Below are 16,992 nucleotides of genomic sequence, written 5' to 3'. Positions count from 1 at the left end.
AAGGGATGGGAAACTTGGTCTGTTCAGCTTTGCCTGGTGTGTGGATGGCAGTGAGAGGTGGAGGCCAGGAGCTGGTCATCTCCTACAGGAGAACAACAATAACACACTGTTAGTTAGTTTGATAGATAGTTTGATAGTTTGATAGATAGATAGATAGATAGATAGATAGATAGATAGATAGATAGATAGATAGATAGATAGATAGATAGATAGATAGATAGATAGATAGATAGATAGATAGTAGGGGTGGAGCCGAATCCGAATACGGTATTCGGAAAGGTACAAATAATGTTTTTTTTACGAATACTTATTCCGAACAAATACTTAAAAAAATATTTATATTCGGGAACAAGAAATATTTTATATCAAAAAGCTGCTTTCCTCACGAGACCGCAGTGCGCGAGTTGAGTGAGTGACGTTCAGGAAGAGGTGACTGACACAGGCTGCTCCACACAGCAACAGAGAGGGCTCGGCTGAGCGAAAAAAACACTTAACTGCATCACTATTTTTGTTTAATAGATGTTTGTACCTTAACTATGTTCCGGTGGCAGTTTATAACTTTCGGGAAGCGGAGTTTGATCGGGAGTATATTCCATTATTGACGTCTGCAGACGGGTGCTCTCATGTTCGCTCTGTTTACGTAGCTAAGCTCGGTAACGGTAATTATTTGTTTCATGGCTTGATTGAATTCCAATGTAGAATGCGGTCTGTTATTATAACAGGCCGCTGATTATAAGTATAACACAGCGTTGCTATGAAAAACAGAGCGTTGCCATGGATTCTAAACGTAGAGACAGAACGGACTATTTTTCTTTTTTTAGCGGGAGCGATACAATCGTTTTTTAAATCAATAAACTCCTTTTTATATACATATTTTTCGTCAAATTATTGATTTATTTGGTAGGTAGCCATGTAATAAGCGGGGTAATGTAGAGCGAGGCGTAGTTATAGCGAAAACCCTTCAGGCTTCGCGTCGGGCACATAATCAACCTCCTCACTATAAATTATCCATATAACTTATTCTGTCTGCACAGCGTCCTCCACCGTGGTGTTGGGGTTCATAATGTTCACAATTGTATTTTATTAGTTGTTGGTTTAACCATGGTTCATGAGGTAATGGCTGACTGTTATTTTCTTTTCAATGACTTTTCTTGTTACATGTTCATTGCTGGATTTATAGAAAAAATCAACCAATATTGCATATCCATAATTATTATAATGGATATAATTAAAGAATCCATGCACTATAAAGTATTTTTAAAGATTTTTATGCCAATTTTGAATTTTACTCGAATACAAATACAAATACAAATACTTTTCCTCCCTGAACAAATACAAATACAAATACAAATAGCGGCTGCTTTGCACACCCCTAATAGATAGATAGATAGATAGATAGATAGATATTTCAATATATAACACAAATATTCAGTTCAATTATCAGAAGTGATAGCAAAGTGACAATTGCCAACTATCCCGGATAATCCCTCTGAATACAGTAGAGCTCATTTATTAAACGCTGTTCCAGGAAAACTACCATCTTGCCTAATGACATCACACGCAGGAATACCTTGAAATCTCCAGGACAAATATGGCACACTCTCTCCTAAGAAAACCTGTGTTATTACATTCCAGAAAAACGCACACAAAATCCGTTCATTTCTCCGAGGTTCAGTGGGGGCGAGGCATGGCGGTGGAAGCTTTGAGTTGCAAATGAAATTTATTAAAAGCAACGGAGCGTTGCTCCTGGAGCCAAACAAGGTTATCCAAACACAAGCAGGCCGGATCAGAGACTGTTTGCTTCTTGGACAGCTCAGCTATACATCCTACACATATCTGTGTGTTCACATGGGAAACATTTCGTTAAGACAACCTCTAGTGTTCTTAGAAATATTCAAAAAGTGCTACATTCGATTTACATACTAAATAGAAATTATGTTTTCCCTTCCTCTTTATTATAATCATATCTTTACTTCTTACAATATCACAAAGACCTCAAAAAAGTATTTAAATATGTACAAGTAAATATGTAAGATATATGAATGTATTGGCATCACATACTGTAGCAAGATGTCAATCCAAGTAACATATGAAGAGTTCAGATGCAAAAGCCTCTAAGTGCCATTTGAAATTTTCTTCTAGAATGATCATTTTTATCAAGCTTGTATATTTAAGTTCAGTAATTTCACTTAAATAACAATTGCTATTTAAGTGAAATCACTGAACTTAAATATACAAGTTTGATAAAAATCATCATTAAAGAAGAAAATTTCAAATGGCACTTAGAGGCTTTTGCATCTGAACTCTTCATATATTAAAGGAAGCAAACTTGTTTCACAAAAAAATGTGTTTGTTTTCAAATAATAAAATATTAGATGTACTACTTTTCAAAACGGAGACAACAGTGTTATGATATTTTATGAGTGAACCATGTTGATTTAACGGGATTATTTTCACCCTAAGGAGAACTGACTTCAACAAGGTACTAAAAATCACCAGTTATTTCAGCAATGGCTCAGAAAAGGGGAATTAGTTCTGAATTAATGCACTGTTACATTGTATCGAATGCAAAGGAGTTCATACACGTCAACTCCACAGACTGGAACATCTCAGTACACATGACACTGTGCGTTAAGTGGTTAAAGTGTGTCCGCATGCTCTCATCTGATTTCCACGCAGTCAAGTGACATGCTGCACCAACATTCATGATCCACTGTAAAGTCTGATATTGTTTACACACACACACACATATATATATATATATATATATATATATATATATATATATATATATATATGAAGAGTTCAGATGCAAAAGCCTCTAAATGCCATTTGAAATTTTCTTCTAAAATGACCATTTTTATCAAGCTTGTATATTTAAGTTCAGTAATTTCACTTAAATAACAATTAATAGGTAATCTTCATTGCCATTTAAGTGAAATTACTGAACTTAAATATACAAGCTTGATAAAAATGATCATTTTAGAAGAAAATTTAAAATGGCACTTAGAGGCTTTTTCATCTGAACTCTTCATATATATATATATATATATATATATATATATATATATATAAAACAGCTTTAATCCAGTTTATCATCATTGATGCAGCACATTTGTCCTTAAGCTATTCACAGCCACTCTAAAATCCAGCTGCATAACTACAGCTGCGAATCTGTTCAACCTGGCTCTGTTCAAGATGTTTTATGACCCTTAAGTTATGTGTGCATGAGGATTTTTTGCTCTTTGGAAAACATGTTGATGGCTTTAGACTTTTTCTCCATGGAAAATCATTTCACCTCTTTGAGAACAGGAGATAAATGGGCTGATGGGCCTTTCTATTGTCTTTAAGAACAAGAGTTTGTGCAACTGCAGGGGTGTTGAGCTAGTCTTGTCAACAAGGTTTTTACTATTTATTTATTTTAAGGAAGTAATACTTTTATTTAGCATGGGTGTGTTAAATTGTTCAAAATTCAAAGTAAAAACGTTTACTCTGTCGCAATAAAAGAAATTCGAATATGCTGTCCTTCTGAACTTTCTATTCATCAAAGAATCCTGAAATTTTGGCCAACGTATTTTGGTTCATTTTTGTATCTCATTATTTAAGCATGCCATACACTTTTTTAAATTGCATAATTGCCTTATTTTTTGTAACATTTTAATTTATTGCTGTGTCTTTTTATCATTCTTGAATTGTAACTAGTTGTTGCTTTTGTTTTGCCTTACTCTAGTACTGGTTTGTCTTTTATTTTTCCTTTTATCTGGCTGAGATTTTTTTTATTATTATTTCTTGCACTATATATTACACAGGGATAATTTCTGGTTCAGTTTTGAGGACTCTGGTATAATATTGGCCCAGTTATGGCTGTTTTCTGGAGCTTCTGGATAAGTTGTGGCCGAGTTCTGGGTTAAAGGTGGTGGCAGTTTGGCTTTTGTCTGGCTGACATATGCGTTGTATGGCGTTGTTTGGGGCCAGTTCTGGATAATATCTGGGTATATTGTAAATTTTGGTCTGCTTTCTGCATTTATCTGGTTGACTTGTGGTAAACAGTACTTGAGCCAACCTTGGACCGTAATTCCATGCGGTATGTGGGCCAAAATCTCAACCGAAATTTAGCCAGATCCGGCCCAAAGCCAATTTGCTATCTGGGATGAGACACTGAAGACTGGATAACGATGCTGAAAATTCAGCTTTGACATCACAGGAATAAATACATTTTATATATATATATATATATATATATATATTATTATTATTTTTAATTGTAATAATATCTTTTTAAAATATTTACTCTTCATGATTGAATAAACGCAACCTTGGTGAGCAAAGATTTAAAAAATCATACAGAAAAAAACAACCAAAAAAAACAACTTCTGAAAGATAGTGTAGTGTGTGTAAAAATTAGAATTTTCATAATCGCTGCATTCCAAAATTGCATATTGTCTGAGTAGGTACTACATTTCAATTTACTTTGCGACTGTTAAAAGAGCTGTATGCAAGAAATTTATTTCAATTAATCATTAATTTTCCCTGATATGTCACTAGACATTAAAAAATCATGTTCATTTCAAATACTTATATCTCTAACAACAGTCGTCCGTTCGGGATATTGTCATTTAAAAAGTGAAGCCGCAGCCCTTGACTGATGTTGATGATGTCATGTTGTGTTTTGTTCTGATGCGTCACCCTCCGCCGATCTACCAATCACGGAGTCAGTAGTGTTGCGGCATTCGGGTTGCCAGCTCTTCTCTAGTTACCACAGCTGCAGATACAAACGTGTCGGAATCGGATAAAAAAAAATTGTAACGTTACGAAACCCCAAAAAACTCGATATGAATCCGAAATACTTTGTTACAAAGTCCGAAATAAATAATTAGTCACTTATGCAATTGGAAGCTTCTTGTACCAGCCTAGATTCCTGCTGGAACCTGCAACATATCAGGCAACCTCGAGTCATGGGGGAAAGGCGGGAATACACCCTAATTTAAAAGTGATTGCAGTACCAGTTTTGTCCACAATCTTGCAGACAGCTCCTTCAAAAAAAGTATGTTCTATTGAATAAATAAGGGTATTATGAATGAAATTTGAACTTATATCCACCATGCTGTTACTATCACGTGACCTCGCTGGAAGTAGTAGGTCATTCTATGGGCCACATTAACTAAACAGGGCAAATTATCATGAGGGCGCAATTCCAAAAAAAAAAGAGCCAATGGGACAAACTCCTGCAAATGCATAATCCTGACGCTAATGCCAAAAGTGGGTTTGTGCTGGCACAAATTATTCGTAAATCTGGCCCAATTTATTTGGGAAGACTCTTTTACTGTTTTTCGCCTACTATATAAGAGGGAAGTATATCAGTTTGGACGCAGTGTAGGCCTATGTGTTTTGTTCACAAAGAGTCTGCAGAAGAGAACGGTAGAGCTCTTAAGATGTGTTTTTAAAAAGCAGGATTATAACTTAACACACTGTCTTCAAATCAACTCTACACTTTACAGTACATACGTCCATTAATTTACATAAAAAGATTGTATGAACTGCTCTACCCGATACTAGAGTAAATGACATATATTGAATAAAAATTTAGGCTAAATAACTATAACTTTTTATTGAACAAAGCTTTCATATTTCAAAACAAAAACTGAGACTTGTTATGCATGATAACAGACACATTGCTCAAGGCAGGTTATTTAAAGTCCCATACTAACTGTCTTGAAATGTATTGTTGAATGCGTCGGATTTGTTAAAAAGGTGACGCTTTGATGGCTGCGGGGTTGATACTTTAAAGGAGATGAATTTAGAAATGCGACTTCTCTGAGAGATGTTACGGTGCTGACAGTACACAAACGCCACATGCTCTCAGCATGGTAACATCCCGCCTCCCTCTCTGAATCCATTACCTTTAAAGTGCAGTTGACAAAAATATTAAAGCTAAAACAAATCAACTCAGCTTCACCAATCGACGAGTTGACCATCCTGGCCCATGCTTTCTTTTTTTTTTGACAAGTAAACTATATAGACACTAGGTGTGTTTCCATTACAGATTTGTGCAAAACTTTTGCGATATTTTCCAAATAAAAAACTATTGCGAAATGACGGTGTTTCCATTAACCGATGTTATGCGACTAAAACGTTTTCCTCTCGCGATAAGTCATTCCAAAAATCATGGCAAGGGACTTTGGTATATTTATAACCTATTTCACAGCCATGCACCGCACTAGACATTATTATTATTAAAGGAAGGAGACGTTGTGTGTTCTCCAAGCATTAATGGCAGGGAAAGACACAGAGTTCCTGGTGTTTCTCCCTTATTTCTGCTTCGATGTCTTGATGGCACTTCTTTGAGGTTTAGAGAGTAATTTTTGTTTCTTTTTTTAATTAATTTAATAAAGAACTCTATCTCGTATTATGTCCAAACGGTCGTTGCAAAACGAAAAATTAACGATTGTTGTATTTTTAAAACGCAAAGTTGAACACCAACATTTTAGTTTGACCACACCAATGCTGCGCTATATACATCTCAACGAAATTTCAGATATTTATGACTTTTTGCCCCCTTTAAAACATTTAAAATATTCACAAATTAATATGGGAATTTTTTTTTAGATGTTACTGGTTTTCTAAGGCCAAATTAGAACATGGATATTTATTATATTTTCCCCGCAGTGCTGTATAGGTGAGTTATTATAAATGCGTCTGAAAAAAATAACAAGCTAAAAACATAATCTCCGGATGCACCTTTAGAGAGAACGGCACCTTTCATACGGATTACATAATCAGAAGGTATTAGTTTACGATTCGAATTAGTTCTTTTTAAAGTGGACATTTCACGCAGTCTATAAAGGCTATTGTTTCAGTTCTCACGCTCCAGTTCATGAAGATCATAAAGCGCGCCTGATTGTTTTATGTTATTTTACAAAAGCACAACGTTTTCTTGTTATTGTGACATTACGCAAATAAAAGTAGTTGCGAATAATGTATTATTATTTTCTGTATAACCAGAAATGATAGAGTATTTTAAGTTGATTCCACTGTTGATGGGAAAATGAAAGTGTTCACGGTGCGCCCGCGCCTGTCTGCCATCCCAACGCGTTCTCATCCCAAAGCGCCATATAGGACGCTTTTGCAAAAACGTAAATATGCAACGCACAATCCACCCTTTAACGTCTAATGAGAGGCTTCGGTTAATGGTTAAGTTTAGGTATGGTGTAGGGTAAGGGTTAGACCACTAGGGGGCGCCTTCTGCCCAAATATATCTGCGTCTCATTTCACGTTAAAGGGTGCCATGTGCGTTGGATATTTACGCTTTTGCAAAAGCGTCTTATATGGCGCTTTGGGATGAGAACGGGCTCGCCATCCAGTGCGTGCTCCAAACTCTGCAAACACACTTGGATATTTGTCAAAATCATGTGTTTATTTGTGATAATCTTAGCCCTATTATTATTATTGTCAAACCTGTACTATGAATGAGATGTGACAAATTGCTTTGTTGCTTTTTTTGGATAAAAGCGTCTTCTACATATGTAGCCTAATACATTTTATAATAGGCTAATGATGACAATTATTATTATTATCTGCGGACACGGACCTAAAACACAGTCCGTCTTCTAAGTCAGGTGACTGTAAATGCGCAAAATCCGTTTCCATTGCAGTTTTGCGAAAAAAAAAATCCTTTTTCGAATTGCCTGAAAAACCTCCTCATGCGAGCGTAAAAACTTTTTTGCGATAAACTGGAGTTTTTGCGAAATTGACGTGTTTCCATTCAGCGTATTAATTTCGCAATTTCAATTTGCGCAAATTGAAGGGTAATGGAAACGCAGCTTATGACAGTAATATTCTAATATCGTGCGTGCTTACTCAAGTGATTTTTTTAACTGAAGCAAATGAGATGTTACTGCATCAATTGTACATTTACATTTAGATTTCTTGTTCCATCACTGCATCAATAGGAAGAGCATTATAAATTTGAAAGTTTGAACTACTCAACCAAAATAACACTATGGGGACAATCCATTTCAGGAAATCAACACCAAATTCATGAAGATTATGTGATTTTACTCTCAAACAGTTTCAGATATATTAACAATTCTACATTCAAGATGATTTTTGGAAAATGAGTGAATACAAATAAGGAGAAAGATAATTGCAGACGTGGAGGGAATGAGTGAAAATTTCCAATTAATCTTACTTTGTCAATCAATCAATCAATGAATCAATCAATGAATCAATCAATGAATCAATCAATCAATTAATTTTACCTTGAGTTTTCTTTGTAACAAAGGTATAGTAAAGTATGTGAATAGTGCGTGAAGTTTGTGAATTATATATATTTTTATTTATTTATTTATTTTTTACAATTCAATTTGGAAAAAAAAAATGCCATGGGAGTCAATGGGGTCCATCAACTGTTTGGTTATGGACATTCTTCAAAAAATCTTCTTTTGTGTTCAGCAGAGTTAAGAAACTCATACAGGTTTGAAACAATTTGAGGGTGCACGAGTAAACGATGACGTAATTTAATTTAAAATTCCATTAAATGTTATGGAACCATTTTTGTAATTTATTTAACTTATTTTGTTATTTATATCACATACAAGTTCTCAGAAAATGACTAGCATTCAGCACTGTACTTCCAACCCTACAAAAGAGATTATTACATATGTAGCTCTGTAAAAATATAAATTATGTTATTTTAATTGCCCTCTATTAGCTAGCAATTATTCATTATGTCATCACCGTTGGATTTTCCCATGTCATGGATAAGGCGGCATTCGGACTGAATCCTTTAGAGACTGAAGCAAAACACGTCCTCATTCATGAGTCACACGTGAGTCAACATAAGTGCAGCTGAAGTGTGAGGGACTACAGCAGTTCCTCTGAGTAAAGTAAACCCACCATGCACTTCAACAGACACATGTACTCTGGGTTGCCCTGGCAACATCTTCTGCCTCAATCTTCACTGACACAATACAGGATGTGCAAACAGAGTCAGTTCACTTCACCTCACTAACACTGATATCTGTGGCGCCATGTCTGAACATCACAAAACAAATCCAGAACTAGAGGCTACTCAAATTAATTAACCAATCAGTAATACCCTTGATCAGCTCCAATCGTCTCTAAGAAACGAACATTGTTTTTATGTTTTGATTGATACTGGGAAGCTGCTTTGATGCAATCTATAGCGTGAAAAGGGCTATATAAATATGGGCATAATAGCATGTTACAATAAATTATTCAGCTTTTATGAAAAATACATTATAAAGACATTCTAGACTACTTGTACAAATCTCTTATTAATAAGAACATAAACATATGAAGAGTTCAGATGCAAAAGCCTCCAAATGCCATTTGAAATTTTCTTCTTTAATGATGATTTTTATCAAACTTGTATATTTAAGTTCAGTAATTTCACTTAAATAACAATTAATAGGTAATTATCATTGCAATTTAAGTGAAATTACTTAACTTAAATATGCAAGTTTGATCATCATTAAAGAAGAAAATTTCAAATGGCATTTAGATGTTTTTGCATCTGAACTCTTCATATGATTTAAAAAAAAAGAGCTGGAAACATAATAAATATCCAAATTTTGAGAGCTATTAAGACTCATAATGAGTTCCTAAGAATAAAACATTTGAAATAATGTGACAAGTTTCTTTTAGCTGCCCTCACCCTGTAAGAACAAATGGATAAAGGTACATTCTTGAACAATAGGCCCATCACCGTTGGTCTTAAATTAATGGGGCCTCGCTTTTAAAACTGAGCCTTATTCTCATGACAGTGAAGTGCCATTGTGTGTAAAGTGGAGCTGAGCAGGTGACCGAGCGTAATGAGCGTGCCGGAGAGAAAGAGAGTGCATCAAACTCACCCGCAGAATCTCCTCCACACAACTGGAGTCGCTGGGCAGGCTGACCTGTGGAGAAATGGATACAAAATCTCTCATTAAAAAAAAGTCTACAATGAACAGTGGCAGAAAGAGAAAAAAGAGTTAAGGGCAAGCTGAAACGAAAGCCACCAAAAAACATATAATACATGAAACATGCAATTAAATGTCTTCTATTCTACAATTTGACATTTTTAGAAAAGCCTTGCGAGCTTTTCTTTTTCTGTCTGCAGAGACAACTGACTTTTAACTATGGCTGTAAATAAAATGGAAGCTCATAAGACACTGATTGGAACAAACAACACATGCCGCACAAATAGCGTTCTAACTATGTCATTTTTTTTTCCCTGTCTGCCACCCAACAGTAAAATTACAATACAATCTGTCAAGTATAAAATCCCAACTGATATATATATATATATATATATATATATATATATATATATATATCCACAAGTTTTCTACGCCCCATGAGGTCTTGCGTCAAAAGTGGTCGCGACTTCCGGTTGGAAGTAAACAAAGCGCGATTTGACATGCTTGACACTCGTTCATTCAACAGCTGACAGTCATTCAAGTTATAGCGATCCAAACTAGCTAACGATGTGGGAACACAACCTCAACGAAATTAAAAAGGGTGAAATAACAGTACCTTTACCCTCCGCAGTAGTTGATTGGGAGTATAATAACATTATTAATAATCAATACTCATCAAGGCATGGTGACAGACAGTTGTGCGAGCTGACAAACAATTAAAATAAAAAATTACACTTAGTCATTGTGCTTTGGAGTTTATTCAAAATTATAAATGAATGTGCTACTTGAATACATTAACTGGCACATTTGGTATTCTGTCAACACAGGCTTTGATCCCGAGTTTAGGTGTAACATCAGTAGCAAACAGCCAATCACATGCTGATAGAGTTTATAAAATAAGAATTTAAACAAATGTAAACAGGAAGATTCGTCGTCTTTTGGGAGGTGATGGAAACTACAGTTGTTGGCAGGATCAGAGACGGGCTCTGGCAGGATCACTCTGATTTCGTTTTCAGCTTATGTTCAAAACAATCACGTTTAAGCCACTGAACTAGTTTAATCCGGTTATAAATAAAACCGCGAACAGCACATGTTGTCCCTGAGCTCCGTAACGACATCTCTCATAAAGATTTGCGTCTTTAAATAGTAAAATAATTCTCAGAGAAACAGCTAGCCTCTTCGCTAACTAACACACAAAATACCATTGGAATGCTACTTCCGCCGCGTCACCGGAAGTTTCACCCACTTTATTTTTTACAGGAGCGCCCCTCGGAAACTTGTGGATATATATGAAGAGTTCAGATGCAAAAGCCTCTAAATGCCATTTGAAATTTTTTTCTTTAATGATGATTTTTATCAAACTTGTATATTTAAGTTCAGTAATTTCACTTAAATAACAATTAATAGATAATTATCATTGCCATTTAAGTATATATATATATATATATATATATATATATATATATATATACTCATTATTAGGAACACCATACTAATACTGTCTTTGACCCCCTTTCGCCTTCAGAACTTCCTTAATTCTACGTGGCATTGATTCAACAAGGTGCTTAAAGCATTTTTAGAAATGTTGGCCCATACTGATAGGATAGCATCTTTCAGTTGATGGAGATTTGTGGGATGCACATCCAGGGCACGAAGCTCCCATCCACCACATCCCAAAGATGCTCTATTGGGTTGAGATCTGGTGACTGTGGGGGCCATTTTAGTACAGTGAACTCATTGTTCAAGAAACCAATTTAAAATGATTTGAGCTTTATGACATGGTGTATTATTCTGCTGGAAGTAGCCATCAGAGGATGGGTACATGCCATGGTGGCCATAAAGGGATGGACATGGTCAGAAACAATGCTCAGGTAGGCCGTGGCATTTAAACGATGCCCAATTGGCACTAAGGGGCCTAAAATGTGCCAAGAAAACATCCCCCACACCATTACACCACCACCACCAGCCTGCACAGTGGTAACAAGGCATGATGGATCCATGTTCTCATTCAGTTTTACGCCAATTTACGAGTCTACTATCTGAATGTCTCAACAGAAATCGAGACTCATCAGACCAGGCAACATTTTTCCAGTCTTCAACTGTCCAGTTTTGGTGAGCTCTTGCAAATTGTAGCCTCTTTTTCCTATTTGCAGTGTGTGTGTGGCCTATAGCCTTATATATAGGCTTTAATAAAGCCAACACACCACTAAGAAATTACAAGTATCGGATCTGAGTCGTCACCTGCAGATACTCAATATTTAATGATTGGAAATAAAGTGGCTGAAACAGCTATGTTCCACATCAATAATAATAATAATAATAATAAAAGTGGGGTCTATCAACTGGTTTAATGAGAGTGATCAGTCTGGGATTGGCAAGGTGTTCGAATTTGGCCAAAATGGCTCGGCTCCTTAAGTAGGCAGCTCTCCAGGTTTTGGAACAGAGCTAAATGCTTCTTGCCAGAGCTGAAATTCTGAAGCGAAAGTCCCACAGCACACCTTTGAAGATTGATTAGTTGTGAGATGACATCATAATTGAGTGTCTCCGAAGAGGACGCTCTTGGATAAAGGAGGCGCACGGTTCTCACACCAACGCTTCTCAAACACAGGCTGGGAATTGGATAATCACCAGCTTGCATCTGAGCATCATAAGGCATGGAAATGTCAGCGAGTAAGCATGTAACCACAATGATTCACCAACACTTAACAGATAGAAGATGAGAATACTAATTAAGGGCTAGCAAGGCCACTGTTGACTAATAGCCTGCAATTGGCACAACATAAGAGACCAAAAGAATGATTATAATTGCAAATTCATTGCAGAGTAAATCATATCCCCTAGAATGAACTAGTTTTGTTTTGTATTTTATTTATCAAGAAATATGAATGCAGATTGGACACGGTTGGACAAGGTTTAAGCACTCTTTCCAAATCTCTATTGAATCCAGAAGTTTACATATTCCTGTCCAGACAATAATCTGAAAAACATCTACTTTAGATTCTGTCTCTTTGGCCAAACACACACACACAGAGACACAAACATTGCAAGAGCACTGTCCCGTAGCGGGAATTATCTTCAGATGACTGTGCCATTAAACTGATGTTTTATTATTAGGCTAGAGTCTACAGTTTAAAACTTTCTCATCAAAAATCTCGGCAAACATAAGCTAAAAGAAAGCTTTTTATAAAAGAAAGCTAAAAGAATAAGCTTTTTGGATAATGGGTGTATATACAGTACGATAGTCAAAAGTTTTGAATAATTACAATTATTTATAAAGGTTCTTCTTATTATTATTGATGTTGAAAAACGTTTTTTGCAGCTTAATACTTTCAGAACTTTAAATTGTTATAATAATACACAATATTACAGCTTTTTTTTTCTACATTTTGGTTAAATGCTAAATAGGTGAGCAGAATCAGAATGATCAGAATCAGAATGGGTTTATTCGCCCTGAATGTTTGTACATACAAAGAATTTACTTTGGCCGGAAGGTGCAAACATATAACATACAGCATATAGGGTACCTACTATAATAACACAAAAGTGTGCCCACATGGGGTACCTAATAAAGTAATAGTGCAGATATGATAAAGTGCAAAAATGAGTTGTATTCTGTCAAAACATAAAAAAAAAGAGTACATATATACCAAAACCAGCAATATATTTTTTTCTCTTTCACTATACTGACAATATGTACTTGCATTATGTTATGATTCAGGCTCTGGCAGATGATTTTTTTGCACATCCAGAAGCAGTTTTGTTCATGTCTTGCATAGAATATATTTCAGGACTTTCACGGTGGATTTCCAGGATACTGAAGGTGACATTATTTCGTTCTCACTGTCAGTCTGTATGACATCAACCCTCTGCAGGCATTGCACAAGGCAAACTCACACCATAAAGGTCAGCTGATCTGAGGGGAAACTCATTCCACATGTGAGTGTCAAGCTACAAACTGCTTAATTCTGCCTGCATGGTGCGTGAATGAAACGCCAAAGCCATACTAGAAACATCACAGTCATATAGGGGCGACCTTAGCTAAAATTTAATTTTACAAATACTACAGTAGACTACAAACCATTAAAGTTATCAATAGTATAGTGGATCCCATTTATATTAAGTGTCTTTTGTCTCTACTATGTGCTAACACTTAATTTAATAATTTTATTCAATGCACTTATTGTGTATATACTACATTTTTCCATGTAGTAGGCAGACTTTACAGCCGCTGTTGGGCGGAAACCTGCATATTTCATCATTTTAATTTTTTCTCATAAATCATTACTATCAGTAACCCGTCTGCCTGTGGGTTTCGCAAACACTGAAACAAGAGCTTGACTAAACCTTGTAACCTCATAATAACCTCAAACATCTACTGTGAATTATTAAGCACCGCACTCAGTTTAGATCGTTTCTGCTTGTTTGCAATGCAATGGTGAATAAAGAACTAGTTCTTTGAATAATACAGCATTTCCTTACTCAAGAAAAAATATGACTATATATTTTAAAGGCTCATAATTTATGTATTTGAGGAACAGAGCGTCTTAGTCTAACATTGGCCATTGAGGCATAGCCAACACTGTGTTAAATAGTATGTGCATATAGCGATTCATCTTTAATAACATGAGGTAACAGATAAACTTTATAGTTTATAGTTAACTTTATTGTTAACTTTACTTTACAGTAAGCTTATGAAAATGCAATGCGATGCACTTACTGCCTCAGATGCGGCCATTCAAATGTCGTACAAAACCAATTGTCTGAAATTCACCAAAATTCGTCAAAAACCTCATAGAGCTACCATTTGAGTTTGGTTTTGATAAAATGTTAATAATATAACACATGCAAGTGTCTGATCACATATGAAGCCATATTATTAAGTTTTTAATTATAATATATATATATATATATATACACACACACACAGTTTTTCCATTTCCAGTAAAGTAGCGTTTTTGGAGATACAAGGCTTTTTCCTGAAAGTGACAATTAAAAAAAAAAAAAAAATCAGCATGCAACTAATTTAATACAGCTGTAATTAATTTAATTAAAACACTGTTGAACTTTACCTTAACCCACCCGAAAACCAAGCCATACCACCAAGCCTGTCCCTAACCTTACCCGTATTTCATCTCAATAGCAGCACAAGTGAAGTAAACAATAAGTACATTATTACATTTTGTTTTAGTACATATAGTAGTTACATATAGTAGACACCTATAGTGTGACCTAATTGTGCACATTAAGCTTATTTTAGACACTGATCTGTCGAACCTATATTCCAAAAGACTGAGTAGATGTCTACATGGATATCTTCCAGACACCTAAGATGCCTAAAGATGCCACCTTGTCCAGCGGAGTCATTGTAAACACAGTTCGCAGACGTAAACTTCCTGTTTGCTCAGGGCCGGCACATAATACCCTGTTCCCATAGAAACGGAATGTTGGAGCTCAGCCGGTCTAATCAGATGTTGCTATGCCATTGTCCCGCTTTGCTCTAATATTAAGAGTGTAGCGGAGAGAGCCCATTCCTCTGGCACGGGAGTTCATTTCTGCGTTACCTGTGGTGAACCCCATTTCCATTCCAGTCGTGACACTAAAATGTGCTTTTGCCGTGTGCTCTGAATGCAAACCTCGTTCTTATTGCCTCTGGCCTGACAGAAAATGTCAGTGATATGAAGGAGGAATCGTTCCCACTGCTAAATAGTTTATGCCAGAGAAAAGTACAAAAGTACAGCTGAACGTTACACACGCTCTTATCAAAATTCCTTGAAAATAGAGCAATTTGGAAACCTTGCAAAAGTTACAGTAAATTGTAATTGGCGCAAGCAAGAGATTTTACATTAAAAGTGTTTGCCAGGGCCTTTGGGGAGGGCAAATTGCTTTTATAATCATGTAATGTGCATATTTAGAGGCCCAGAGTGAACCAGACAAGAGTCACCCGTATACCTCATCTCGCCCCATCGTATTGAGGGAAACGCTGGGAAAAAGGACCGTCCAGCTGCGATCTTATTTGCACGTTTCAGCAGGGAACCTCTCAGTACTTGCGGATACAATGCGATTGAATGGGTTTTTAAATGGTTTCCGTGTGACAGGCAAACATCCCATCATGAATCAAAAAGCTTTTTGGGTTGGGATTATTGTGAAGTCAAATATTGAAAAAAAAAAAAAAAGTCAAATATTGCTAAAAAAAGAGTATAAATAAATAAATAAATAAATAAATAAAAAAACTTGGTACTGCAAGAAATGTCTGAAAATTTCTTATTTTATTATTATATTTTATTTTATAATATATATATATATATATATATATATATATATATATGACATGGTGTATTATAAATAATATATAAATATATATTATAAATAATATTAATAAATATATATTATAAATACTATATAAATAATGTAATCTTTTAACAAGATTTTTTTGTATGCCTTCCAAAAGTATCTATCTATCTATCTATCTATCTATCTATCTATCTATCTATCTATCTATCTATCTATCTATCTATCTATCTATCTATCTATCTATCTATCTATCTATCTATCTATCTATCTATACATCTATCTATACATCTATCTATACATCTATCTATCTATCTATACATCTACCTACCTATCTATCTATCGATCGATCGATCGATCGATCTATCGATCTATCTATCTATCTATCTATCTATCTATCTATCTATCTATCTATCTATCTATCTATCTATCTATCTATCTATCTATCTATCTATCTATCTATCTATCTATCTATCTATCTATCTATCTATCTATCTATCTATCTATCTATCTATCTGTCTGTCTGTCTATTAATTTGCCATTGAATTTTATTATCAGAATGTTCCATCTAATATGCAGCAATTGACCTTTTTCATTACTAAAGCATTGTAATGTTTTCCATCTCAAGGATAAAAGTTAAATGTGTGTATTAAAGTACAATATGGTTTGCATGAATAAATACAAACGTGAAAATTGGATGCAGCTCAGTCTCTTTCAAACCCGTGTCTTTAAAGCGACTCTCACGCATACGGAACAAAGAAAAAGTGTGAAGAAACGAGTGATC

General features: G+C 35.3%; 1 protein-coding gene across 1 annotated transcript in view; it reads right to left on the bottom strand.

Moving 5' to 3' along the window:
• aff2 (ALF transcription elongation factor 2) overlaps positions 1-16,992 on the bottom strand; it is a 293,897-nt gene that overhangs the window by 112,774 nt on the left and 164,131 nt on the right. The window contains exons 4-5 of the mRNA XM_039648817.2: positions 9,873-9,917; positions 1-82 (exon numbers count right to left, since the gene is read on the bottom strand). The exon at positions 1-82 is cut by the window's left edge and continues 5 nt beyond it. Of these exons, the coding sequence (XP_039504751.2) occupies positions 1-82; positions 9,873-9,917 (127 nt within the window). The remainder of the gene's footprint in view (positions 83-9,872; positions 9,918-16,992) is intronic.

This window comes from Pimephales promelas, chromosome 9 (assembly GCF_988280905.1).
Source record: "Pimephales promelas chromosome 9, fPimPro1.hap1.1, whole genome shotgun sequence".
Taxonomy (NCBI): Eukaryota; Metazoa; Chordata; class Actinopteri; order Cypriniformes; family Leuciscidae; genus Pimephales; species Pimephales promelas.
This window is presented reverse-complemented; position numbering and strand designations above follow the sequence as displayed.